The following is a 13,848-nucleotide window of genomic DNA, read 5'->3' on the forward strand; positions in this document are numbered from 1 at the left end:
AAGCCTTGAGTGGATTTGGTAGACAGAAACTGAGAGAAGCCCGTTGTACATCCTCCTGCCATCACTTGACAACTGATATTGGTGTGTTTATGCCCTCTTAGCAGTTTGGTAAAAGGGGTGGTAAAATAAGTACTAGGGGTCAAATTCTTTGACTAAAACCCTTTAATGCAGTGATCCAGCATGACCACAGTCAAATGACAGAAACCAGTAGAAGAAAAGAATAAAGAATAGTAAATGTTCGAGAATTTAGTTATTGGATTCTGACAGTGCTGGGGCACTGTCTTGAAGGGTTTTATTGAACTAATTGATCCCAGTACATGTTCCCCCCCCCCCCTGTTAAATGTGGTATTTATTCCATCAGTCTTTTGCTGAACTATTAAAGTACCAGGGATGTAAACAAACTAATATTGGTTGTCAAGCGGTTGGGCAGGGGCAAACACAAACCCACACATACATAGATATACATGTATACAATGGGCTTCTACGTGTTCCGTCAAGCAAATTCCCTCTCAAGACATTGGCAGGCTCAGAGCTGGGAGCTATAAGTGTTATTGTAGAAGACACTTGCCTGAAGTGCCTCACACTGGGACTGAACTCAAAACCATGTGGTTGCAGCCATTCCTGCACATAACTAAATGTTAATTATTATAAATTTTGTACTATGCAAATATTAGCCAGTTTAAGTCTTAATAAGTTTTTAACCTCTAATTTGCATATAGAGTTACAAGGTAAAATCTAACTTTGTGGTATTGAATATCTGCTCCAACATTTCATTTTTGTTATTGCTTTTTATGTTCTGAATTTGAATCTTGCCAAGGTCAATTTTGTCTTTCATTCTTCAGGAGATGATAGGCAAAAGAAGTAGCCTAGTATTAAGGCTGGCTTAATAGATTATATATCCCTCTATCATACTTTAGCTTCTCAACATATGACATAAAGCCACCTCCCCTTCTCAAATACTCCTCCCGTACATACTTTGAAGTGAGAGCTTTTTCCTTTTCCTTGTTCTTTTTCTTGTCATGTTGTTATGTATATCTATAATATAAAGAAGGGTGAGAACTTACCCTATAGTTTCCAAAGATGGCGAGATAAACGTTTGTCAATGACTGTTTGGCAGAAATGAAATAACGTTGGTATGGATAACCAAATATATATATACAGGAAGTTAGCATAGTACGAGACAGGTAACCTCGTTCACTTCCTGTTAATGAGCAAGGCAGGTAATCTCATACTTCCTGTAAAAAAGATGAGTGGGGAAGACAGCGAGAGCTTGGCGTGAATAGAACCAGAACGAGAGACGGAGCTGCATACGGGTCGGACCATTCACTATCTACCTTGAAACCATTGAGACTGAACATAATCTCCATATATGGACATTTACTTCCCTGTTTGAACACTTTGTTGTTGCGATCAGAAGTTTACCCCTTTTTCTTACATTATTAATTTGTCTGATCATAACAATGTCTTGTAAGTTACTTGGCAATGCTGCTAGTGCTGGTAGCATAAGAAAAAGCACTCAATACACACTGTAATGTGGTTGGCATTAGAAAGGACATCCAGCCATAGAAAGCATGCCATAGCTGACACAGGAACTTAGTACAGCTCTGCAGCTTGTTGGATCCTGTCAAGCCTTCCAACCCATGCCAGCATGGAAAAACAGATGTTAAATGATAATGATGATGATGATGAATTGACAAAAATCCTTTGCGTTTTGAACTCAAATCTCATCAAAGCCAACTTTTATTCTTCTGGATCTGTGAAGTACTAGTCAAGCATGGGGACTAATTCGATCAACTAACGCTTACCCCAATTTGCTCCCCTTGTGCTCGAAGCAGAAATTATTATTTATATTATTGTTGCTTTTTGAATTTGCTTGTGTCATATTTCTGGCAATAACATCTATTATTCCCTCCAGACTCCTTTTTTAACTGCAATTAGGCCTTGCAGATTGTTATTTTATTTTTATGCCAGATTATAAGAAAGAATACTTTACATTTAAGAAACTTCAACAGTCTCACTTAATGGTGCCTATATCTCCTAAGAATATTTCCTTATTTGCATAGTAATAATGTATAAGTTATGCTTGAAGTGGTAAAAGGTATTCTTAAAAACAATTTCCTTAATCTTTTTCTAATTGTATTTCTAATGAAATACATTGCTGATATCTTTTATCTTGTTTCTGTCATTGGATTGCAGCCATGTTGTGGGTTTGGTGGAATAAATCAACCAGAGTACTTTTTTTTGAGTCTGGCATTATTCTCTTGGTCACTTTTGCTGAACCACTAAGTTACAGGGACATAAATAAACTAACACTGGTTGTCATGTAATGAAGGGGACAAACACAGCAACACACACACTTACATACATAGCTATGATGGTATTCCTCACAGTTTCCATTCACCAAATTCACTCACAAGGCATTGATCAGCATGGGGCTATAACAGAAGACTCTTGCCCAAAGTGTCATAGGAACTGAACCCAAAACTAGATGGTTGCAAAGTGAGTTTCCTAATCACACAGCCATGCCTGTTCCTGCATGTTTTAATTAATTTTTAATATAATCAATAATTTTGATGAATTTAATAAATAACTTTTTACATGTATTGAAATATTAAACTGGTGTTTGGAACATCTGTTCATTTGTTTGTTTAATGTCTGTTTTTCCATGCTAGTAGAGCTTGGATGAAAATTGATTTTAATTTAAGATTTTATGACCAGATGCTCTTATTACCAATCCTTAACTGTTTTTCTTTTAAGTAAGGGATTTTTTGAATTCCAGAATAGTTAGGAAGCATAGAGCTATGGTCATAATGTTAACAAGGAAGGTCAACATCATTGTTTTTGTTTTTTGTTTTCATTTTTGCACATTCACATTCATCTATACATCAATCAACGTTCTCATTTTGTATCTTCTTTTCATGCTGGCATGGTTTGGATGGTTTGACAGGCTTCAACAAGTTCTCAGTTCTGGTTTGGTTTCTATGGCTTCCTAACACCAACTAATTTACAAAATGTACTGGGAGCATTTTTGTCATCATACCAACTGTGTAGAGGTTGCCTTGCCCTTCACTCTCAATACTGAAGAGTCTTCTCAAATCTGTGTTGTTTCTAGTATATATTCAAAAGAGTAAGGCAGTGAACTGGCAGAATTGTTAGCATGCCAGTCAGAATGCTTAGCAGCATTTCATCTATCTTTATGTTCTGAATTCAAATTCCCCTGAAGTCAACTTTACCTTTCATCCTTTTGGGGTCAATAAAACAAGTACCAGTCGAACATTGGGTGATGTAATTGACTTACTCCCTTCCAGGAACTTGCTGGCCTTGTGCCAAAATTTGAAACCAATATATAATCAAAGGGCTTCTTACAACTTCCATCTACCAAATATACTCACAGGGTTTTGGTTAGTCCAGAGCTATGGTAGAAAACACTTTGTCAAGGATCTATGCAGTAGGATTAAACCCAAAGTCACATCAAACTTCTTGACTTCACAGCCTGGCCTGTGCCTAAAAATCATGAATGTCTTTAATATACATATGAACGCTTTAAAACCAATGACTTTCTAACAAAATATCAGTCTCAAGTAGATTGCTTTCAAAAGGGTTAATGTAATTGCTTGTCTTTGTTAAAAGGTTCAGTCAGTTTCTGATTGAAACTTTTATAAAGAATTTGATAAGACTTTTGAGAAAAATTTCTGTCAATTTTTAATATAGAAACAATTTTAAAAATCTAGCAAAACCCATTTAAATATTCTTTTGTTCTTTTATATTCTTATTGTTTTGCATGTTAATTGAATTTTTACTTTTCTTTTTCTGTTTCCTAGAACCTTAGAATTTTAACTGAATGTTTCTGCCACATTATAATGGACCTTTCTTTTCATTGGTTTCAGTGGCCAAGTGTGAATTCTTTAATTCTGGTGGCAGTGTAAAAGATAGGATTGGCTTGCGCATGGTAGAGGAAGCTGAAGAGAAGGGCTACTTGAAATCTGGAGATGTTTTGATTGAACCTACATCAGGAAACACAGGTCAGATTCACATTTTACATATCTTTTTTTATTTATTTCATTTCAGATAATTATCTAGTAAATACATTGATGTATTTTGATCTGCTTCAACCCTGATCAAACACACCTATGATCAAAGACATTCCAGTTATGACCATCTCATTTTTATTTGTAAGATGGTGTATCTTGGAGGGAGATATGATGCTCAAACTGCTATTTGTAGCAGCTTAAGTGATCATATACAGCAGGGGCCAACAAACTATTACTCAAAGCTTCATTTTATTTGGCCTGTCAACAATACTGAACATCTAATGTTGCAGACCGAAATTCTTTTTTTTTTTTTCACCCGTCTTTAGTGAGCAAAGAATAAGATTCTCTCCAGTTCATTCCTATATTAAAAGTAATATCTTCATAGTACTTGCTGAAATAGTGATGCATGAATCACTAAGTAAATGTACAAGAACAATTTTTATTTTAGACTGAAAACTAATGCTAATGATTGACTTTCTCTTTCCACTTGGAAAGGAAAGTAAGTGCTCCCTCCCAGTGAATTTGTGAAAAGATAGATGACTCTGGTGAAATGGTTAGTGGGAATGACCCTCCACTAAGTATGTGTCTGTAGATTGAAGAGCTGGAGAGAGTGCTTGTACTTTTGGTGGTCAGGGTAATCCTGGATTTGTGGGGTTCCTTGATTGGCCCTGTTTTCAGTTACTCCTGCATCAGAAGGACTGCATCCCTCATGTTATCACATACCTTGTATACTATATATATATTTTTTACATTTCACTGACTTTTCTTTCTCACCATCCTATATGTAAATCCCTACAAAAATTGTTTTTGGTCCTTGTGATGTCCCCCTCACTTATGTCCCTGTGGCTAATAAAGGAAACTACTATCATCATCATCATCATCATCATCATCATCATCATCATCATTATTATTATTGGTGGTGGTGGTGTTTATTTTATTTTCCTTGCCTTGGCTTGATTGAAAAGTTTGTGGAAGAGTTTGATAAGTTAACATGTGAAGAGTAAACAATCTGACATTTCAGGTTTCTGCTCTTTGTCTGAGAGAGGGGGACGTGGCTGGGTGGGTGAGTTATTTTTGGAAAGTAAAATGGTTTTGTGAATAAGTTACTTAGATGCACCATCATCATCATCTTTTAGCGTCCACTTTTTCTTGCTTGCATGGGTCAAACAGAATTTGCTGAGGCAGTTTTTCTATGGTTAGATGCCCTTCCTGACACCAACCCTCACCTGTTTCTAAGCAAGGTAATATTTCCCTATGGTCAGACATGTTTTTCAGAGAAGATTTGAAATAAACAAAATGAAAAACAATGTTTAAGTTAATGTTAATATATTTAATGCAGGAAGCTTAAAAAAAAAAGAAAACAGAAATAAATATATTGTGAGAGAAAAAAAAATCAATATTAGTTACTGACTAATATTATTTTCATTTTACTAGCATACATGGAGGACAACTTCAAGCATGTTTCAATCTTATCATGACCTCATCTTTAAAAAAAACCTTGACACTATTCACTGAAGTTGTGTGAAAGAATCACAAAGTAACTGTAGAAGATTGTGCAATGGTTTGCATATAAAAAAATATATAATTGTCTAGAAGAATAAGTAATTAAGAAACACTCTCCAAATGAGAAACAGTAATGAAATTAGTTATAACATTTAATGCAGGTGACACAAAAAAAAAATTAACTAGAAATTATTTCATTATTAGGGCCTTTTCATCTCTCTATGTAATAATAATTTATTTTGTTTTTTAGGAATTGGTATTGCTCTTTCTGCAGCAGTCAAAGGCTACCGGTGCATCATAGTGTTGCCAGAGAAAATGAGTACAGAAAAAGTTAGTTTGTTACATAATTTTTCACTTAAAACACAATATTTTGACTGTTTTATTTAAGTTTTTCCAGAAAGTTGAACATAAATAAGTATCTATGCACTCTTACTAAGTTGTTTAATAGTTTGTTTATATGAAGTCTTGGTCAGAGAGGATTACAACAATTGCTGTGATGCCCAAAAGTTTGATAGTTCACATGTTGTCATTACTACTGCATTGTAATGCTGATATATTTTACTGTAAATGCCTGAGTCAATTTATCTGTAAACCACCATCATCATCGTTTAATGTCTGCTTTCCATGCTGGCATGGGTTAAATGGTTTGACTGAAAAATGGTAAGCCAGGGAGCTGCTCCAGGTTCCAATCTGATTTGGCAAAGTTTCTACGACTGGATGCCCTTCCTAATGCCAACTACTCCAAGAGTGTAGTGGGTGCTTTTTATGTGCCACTAGCATGGGTGCCATTGACATGACACCAGCATCAGTCATGATTATGATCTTACTTGGCTTGACAGGTCTACACCAGCATGGTATATCACCAGAGGTCTTAGTCACCTGTCATTACCTCCATGAGGCCCAATGCTACAGGTTACTGTTGTCTCCCTTGCCACCAACCACTTCCTACCCATCAATTCAACATGTGAGATTGTTAATACAGACATTTTTTTTCTGTTTTCATTCCCTTCTGAAGAATGTAGGCTTGAAGCATCAAAAATTCTTCCATTTACCTGAGCATCGCACCTTGTTTGTTGTTCTCTCATTTGCCTCTGACTTGTGTTTTTTTTTTTTGTTTTCTGTACATTTTGAACCATATAGCTTTTATATGTAGGTTGACGTCCTCCGTGGTCTTGGTGCTGAAATTGTGAGAACCCCTACCAGTGCAGCATTTGATTCACCAGAATCTCACATTGGTGTGGCTCGCCGTTTAATGGAAGAAATTCCAAATGCACATATCCTTGATCAGGTAAATATTTTCATCATCATTGGCTAAAGTAGAGACAAAGCAATGGGCTGAAGTGGGTTAGGCATAAGGAAGGGCACTCAATGATTTAGTGTAAGGGGACAAGACAACAACAGCATGAGTCTTATTCAATAGCACAAAGGTACAGTTAATGTACATATTAAAGAAATGCATGCTTTTCTCTTAAATGCACACTTAAAACTTTCACAGTTCCTATATATGCTATATCTCAATGTATGATGATCTCTCATAATGATCATGTATTAACATTATAGAATACTAAAGGCCAGACTTTCTCCTCAGAGCCAGATACTACTTGAGCTCTGAACAATCACAAGCCCTATACAATGTAAAAATGCATTCCATATTGTAATACTACATACATATCTAGGATGTAATTTCATAACCTCTACTGTTGTATATGTGTTCAAAAGTAGTTTGTATTTTGTGATAAAGAACAACTCTTTACTAATTCATTGACTATAGGTTGTATCGTCCCTGAATTGATAGAGGGGAAAAATTCTGAAGCTTGGATTTTTGTTACTGGTGCAAATGTTGATGTGTTGGCTGAATGCTATTTTTCTGTTGGGTTTATGTTCATTTTTTCCTCTGTCAGCTCTCACACCTCTTTGGTCTTTTGACGTGTTGGGGGCTGGACCAATATCATTTCCCTCATTTGTAGTCCCTCAGTCGTGACTTTTGTTTTGTTCTTTTGAGGGACTGTTGGACCCTGGAAGCTTTCTCCATCCTTTTTGTCATCCTTGGTTCAGTTACCTCCCAGGATGATGTCAAGGGTGTCTATATGCTGTCTGATTAGAGCATAAGAAAGGAGGAATTCACGTTTCTTCTACTCTATCTGGACTGTGGTTTATGGGAAAATCATTACTTTCAAGTGCTGCTGCAATGATGTTGTTGGGTGGGTCACCTTTGGCAATCATCCAAGCATGCATGAACAATTCCAGCTCTTTTGTTGACCAATTCCATAATATCTTTACTAGAGATATGGGGCAAGAGAGGGAGGGGGAAAGTGAAATAGTGGGATAGAGAGATGAGGAGATTGACCTGAGAGGGATACGGGGGAAAGAGGGAGAGAGAGAGCGAAATAGAGGAACAGAGAGGAGAGACAAGGAGATTGACCTGAGAGGGAAAGAAGATGGTAGGTCAGTGCAGGGTGGACATAGAGTAAGAAAGAAAGAGCAAAACAGGGGTGCAAGAGAGAGTGAGTGAAATGGGTGGGGCAGAGAGAGGAACTGAGAGACAAGGAGATTTACCTGAGAGAAAGGGAGTGAGACAGAGGTGCAAGAGAGTGAGAGTGAAATGGGGAGGGCAGAGAGAGGAAATGAGAGACAGAGATTTACCAAAGAGAGAAAGAGAATGGCAGATCAACAGAGAGGGAGATAAGAAAGGGAAGCGAGACAGGTGTGAGGGAAATGGGGGGGGGGAAGAGAGGAACTGAGAGACAAGGAGATTTATCAGAGAGAGAAAGAGAATGGCAGATCAACACAGTGGGAGAAGACGGAGAGGAGGTTTTATTGATATGAACATGCGTAGATATACCCACACAGCTAGATATTGTTTGTATATCTACATTAGCATAACTTTACTAGGTAGGATTGTATAGTTATGGACATGTAGATATTATATGTATATCTACACCAGCATAAACTTTACAAGGAGTGGAGTAAACAGATTGACAAGGATTAGGGGGAGGGGAAAGACGATGCATGGACAAGCAACCCATATATTCATATTCATATATAGACGCACACGCACACACACACACATATAGATACACATGAATGTGTGTATGATAAAGTGTCACAAAAAGTCACATAAAAAAACTGCCGAAAACAATCAGAGTAATGAAAACTTGAGAATCCAAAATTTCAGGATTGTGGGTCCGGATGCAGCCCGGAATGTTTTTAATTTACTCACGGAGTCAGCCTGAGTCCAAAATGGTATGATATGTTAGGATATGGCCTCTAGGAGTAAAGTTGAAAAAGTGCTACACACTGACACACTGACATTATATTTATTATATTATATTAAGGAGATGAGTTGACAGAATTGTTAGCATGCAGGCTGAAATGCTTAGTGGTATTTCGTCCGCCGTTAGGTTTTGAGTTCGAATTCTACTGAGTTCGACTTTGCCTTTCATCCTTTTTGGGGGGTCAATAGAATTTGTACCAGTTACATACTGGGGTAAACGTAATCGACTTAATCCCTTCCCCCAAAATTCGAGGCCTTGTGCTTCCAGTAGAAAGGATTTATTAAAGTTGAAAAGTGTGACACACTGACATTCACATTTATTAAATTAGATATGTTTAATTTTGGGTAAACTTTATTTCAATTAAAGTGTATTTTATACATATGTGTGTGTGTATTAAAGAAAACAAAAAATAAAACAAAAATGATAGTGTTCAGTAGCACCACCCTTATTGTATGTGTATATATATATATGTGTGTGTATGTATATATATGTGTGTGTATATATGTATATGTAAGTGTATGTATATATATATATATATATATATACATATATATATATATATATATAAGTGTATGTATGTATGTATGTGTATATATATATATTTCATATATATTTCAGTATCGTAATGCCATGAATCCAGTTGCACATTATGATGGCACTGCTGAAGAAATTTTACGAGATACAGATGGTAAGTTTGTTGATTTGTCTTTCCCTTTTACATATAAAAACACTTAGAGAAAATTTTGTTCTCAGATTGATATGCTAAAGGTATTGGATAAATGATCCCTCTATAGGTGAAACTTCATTTTAGTGAACACCCAGTGAACTAAATGTAGATTGATGATTAGTAAAAGTTGTGAAAGTCATGTATGAGAATGGTGTTTGCAAGATTAGGTAGGATTGGTGATGAAGTATTTTGAAAATAAGTCTGTACACAAAATCTGGTTCTTTGTCTACCTTTTATTCATTCTGGTCCTTGAGAATGCAATAGTTCAAGAGGACTGATCATCCTAACAATGAAGCTGATGATCTAGTTCTAATGGCAGAATCTGTTCAAAAGTTGAAGTAAAGATTCCAAATCTTGGATAATAGTTTAAGCAGCCTAAAAGTCAGTATATGAAAGACTAAAGTGGTTGTTATGCAAGAAAACCTGAATCCCAGAGCCACCTGGGAAGTGGTCTTGCTTGATGCCTTGACAAATGGTAGGATAGAAAGTCAATACTTAGTACCCAGTGCATACAACATGTGCAGAAATATTTTTGTGTGGTTGGTAAAGTCAAGACTAGATTTACTAACGTGAAAAAGGAGAAAATTAATTTGAACATTAGTCGAGCATCATGAGACAAAGAGCACAGAAGAACAAACTTTTCAATAGTTAAAAATTAGCAAAATCACTCCAGCCCTTGTAGAATAATTTAATAATTAGAGCTCATGTAGAATGATTTGAAAGTAAATCATATAATCTGAAACAAATTCAACAGCTTCAAATGGTTGTGTTACTCAAAAAAGAAAAGTAAATATACAAATATACACACTCACACACACACATGCTTGTGCACACACACATGCATGCTCATGCACATGCACACACACACACATGCATGCGCACACATGTGCACATGCTCACACACACACACATTAATGATATTTACTGTCTAAATTTAGATAGTAGCAGAGATGTAAGCCATAACCAGTTGGACTAATTTTTCTCTTCATTTTATTCGGACTTAATTGACATGAGTGCAAATATCACTAATCTGACATTGTCACTTTGACTTTTTCAGGTAAAATTGACATGCTTGTTATGGGAGCTGGAACTGGAGGTACAATTACAGGTGTTGCCCGAAAGATTAAGGAAAAATGTCCAAACTGTCAAGTGAGTATATCTGAACAGAAGAAAAATATAGTTTTGCACAGATATTTAATATATCTAATCAATTTTTAAAAATGGTAGTCAAATTGCTGGTTAGTAGTAATTAATCTACACTACCAGTTTAGCAACATAAAACCTCAAAGAATTAAGCTGGACTGGATTCCCTTATTGTTTTGATGAATGAGGGTTCAATGTTTTGTTGTGCCATCTCTTGTGGGAATTCAGGCACATCTGGTTGTCTACATTGCATAAGTGGTTTTCGTCATTTGGAAGTAGACTGAACCCAGCTCTGTGTCAGGCTATTTTCTCCTTCAGGGCATTAATCTTGGCTGCTTCAAGTTGGAAATGCCTTGGTAGCAAGAGCTTCTATGAGCTCAGTTTAGTGCCTCCAGTTCCCATGTCTTCAAGTTTCTCTTGCAGATTTTCCACCAAGTCTTTAGAGTGTTCTTATAATGGAGCAGTGGGTGACCTTGGTGCCTGACACCAAAGCTAAGCTGACTATAAAAGGGGGCTTTAGACAAGCTTATGTCTTCCATGCAGGCTACATGGACAACCAACAACAGTTGGCCTTTGGTATGGAAACTCTTTATGCCTAGAATATCACATCTTGCCAGAACCTGTGTTGGATACTCTGTCCTGTCACTTGATGTTGCAAATTGAATGGAAGGTAGCCATTTAAATGTGAGAATTAATTATTTGAAATTGTTCCCAGGCAAAATAGCTAAATAATAAAGTTAGCAATTATATAAATGCAAAGATATTTCTATTCTCAACTTTTCCTATATTTTACATCAATTATTCTTTCTCATGAGGATCCCCCTCACTTTTACTTAAAACTATTTTTACTCTTCTAAATGTTTCACTGTTTACTACTTTGCTTGCTCTCTCTCTCCGTCCGTCCCTCCCTCCGTCCCTCTCTCTCTCTCCCTCCCTCTCTCCCTCCCTCCCCCTCTCTCTCTCTCTCCCTCCCTCTCTCTCTCTCCCTCCCTCTCCCTCCCTCTCTCTCTCTCTCTCCCTCCCTCTCTCCCTCGTTATTATTTGACTCTGACCTTACCATGCCATTTCAATCCTGGAGATTTATTGACTCATTTACTCTTCTGTTTGTAGATCATTGGAGTTGATCCAGAAGGTTCTATTCTAGCTGAACCAGAAGAATTAAACAAAACTGACACAACTTTTTATGAAGTTGAAGGCATTGGATATGACTTTGTTCCAACAGTCTGTGATAGATCAGTAAGTTGAAAACAATGACATTTAAAATAGTTCTCTTTTATAAGTCAAATGCATCGACTCCAGTAATTTTTTAAAGCCTGATACTTATTCTGTTGGTCTCTTTTGCCAAACTGTTATGTTACTAAGATGTAAATAAACCAACACCAGTTGTTAAGGTGGAGGACAAACACTGACACAGAGACACACACACACGCATAGATATATCATTCAACTCCGGTAGCAGTTGGATAATATTTTTAAGGCCGCAATTTTCTCACATGCAGCTTCTTTCAGAGCTTGTTGCTAATTCAGTTCTTAACCAAATTGAAAACTGGTGACATTTTTGAAGAGGAATGGTCCCTAGCTATATTTTGGGTAAAAAAATTGAGGCTTGGTCCAGTAGAAAAAAGTTTACATCAAAATTTGTAGCAATGTTATAAGAGAGTAAGTAACACCTCCAATCAAGTTTACATCTAAATAATATTTTTATTTTAAAAGCAAAATATATTTATCTTAGCTTCGTTGATAGAAGAAGGCATGAAGAATTTCATAGATTTTGGTCCCATGCAACAAAAATTAGTATGAAAATGTTGTGAGGTAAAATATGCAAAAAAATATACAGCAAAAAATTGGATTTAAGTATAATTAACTTTTTTTATTTCAAAAATAAACTATATTTTAATTAATCTTTCCTCAGTCGAGTTCCAGATTATCTTTGCAATTTCATCTGGTTACACACACACACATATATGTACATATATATATACGCATATGTATACATACATACATACATATATATATATATATAATAATTTTCCAGAGGATGTAGCAACCGTTACCAATATAGCATAAGAACTTTCCTTAGGAGATCATTAACTAGATTCCTTAAGGGTTGTTCTCACAGTTTATATTTATATTATAAGGTTTTTAACTTTTAAATTTTCATATTCAAAAGAGACAGAGACTTCAAATTCGATATATCGAATAAATCGATATATCGAATTTGAAGTCTCTGTCTCTTTTGAATATGAAAATTTAAAAGTTAAAAACCTTATAATATATATATATATATATATATATATATATATATATATATATATATATATATATATACTCTTTTACTTGTTTCAGTCATTTGACTGTGGCCATGCTGGAGCACCACCTTTAGTCGAGCAAATCGACCCTAGTACTTATTCTATCGGCCTCTTTTGCCGAACCACTAAGTTACAGGGACGTAAACACACCAGCATTGGTTGTCAAGTGATGTTGGGGGGACAGACACACAAACATACACACACACACGCATATACATATATATATATATATACATATATATGACGGGCTTCTTTCAGTTTCTGTCTCCAAAATCCACTCACAAGGCTTTGGTCGGCCCGAGGCTATAGTAGAAGACACTTGCCCAAGGTGCCACGTAGTGGGACTGAACCCGGAACCACTCCTACGCCTATATATATAGGCGACAAAGGGACTCTCACTCAGAGTAAAAGGCAGACTGTATGACGCATGCGTACGAACAGCCATGCTACATGGCAGTGAGACATGGGCTGTAACTGCTGAGGACATACGTAAGCTCGCAAGGAATGAAGCCAGTATGCTCCGTTGGATGTGTAATGTCAATGTGAATACCTGTCAGAGTGTAAGTATCTTGAGAGAAAAGCTGAACATTAGAAGCATCAGTTGTGGCGTGCAAGAGAGACGATTGCGCTGGTATGGACATGTGGTGAGAATGGATGAGGATAGCTGCGTGAAAAAGTGCCACACCCTAACAGTTGAGGGAACCCGTGGAAGAGGTAGGCCCAGGAAGACCTGGGCTGAGGTGGTGAGGCAAGACCTTCGTACATTGGGCCTCACCGAGGCGATGACTACTGACCGAGACCTTTGGAAATGTGCTGTGCGTGAGAAGACCCGGCAAGCCAAGTAAGATCGTTGCCAGTGC

The 13,848-nt window shown here is 36.6% G+C and overlaps 1 protein-coding gene across 1 annotated transcript in view; it reads left to right on the plus strand.

Moving 5' to 3' along the window:
* Nucleotides 1–13,848, plus strand: part of LOC106872868 (cystathionine beta-synthase) — a 40,521-nt gene that overhangs the window by 17,442 nt on the left and 9,231 nt on the right. Inside the window, exons 4-9 of the mRNA XM_014920006.3 lie at nucleotides 3,888–4,022; nucleotides 5,785–5,864; nucleotides 6,688–6,822; nucleotides 9,428–9,497; nucleotides 10,594–10,685; nucleotides 11,790–11,915. Coding sequence (XP_014775492.1) covers nucleotides 3,888–4,022; nucleotides 5,785–5,864; nucleotides 6,688–6,822; nucleotides 9,428–9,497; nucleotides 10,594–10,685; nucleotides 11,790–11,915 — 638 coding nt within the window. The remainder of the gene's footprint in view (nucleotides 1–3,887; nucleotides 4,023–5,784; nucleotides 5,865–6,687; nucleotides 6,823–9,427; nucleotides 9,498–10,593; nucleotides 10,686–11,789; nucleotides 11,916–13,848) is intronic.

The sequence above is a fragment of the Octopus bimaculoides genome, chromosome 5 (genome assembly GCF_046866305.1).
Source record: "Octopus bimaculoides isolate indiv1 chromosome 5, ASM4686630v1, whole genome shotgun sequence".
NCBI classification, from domain to species: domain Eukaryota; kingdom Metazoa; phylum Mollusca; class Cephalopoda; order Octopoda; family Octopodidae; genus Octopus; species Octopus bimaculoides.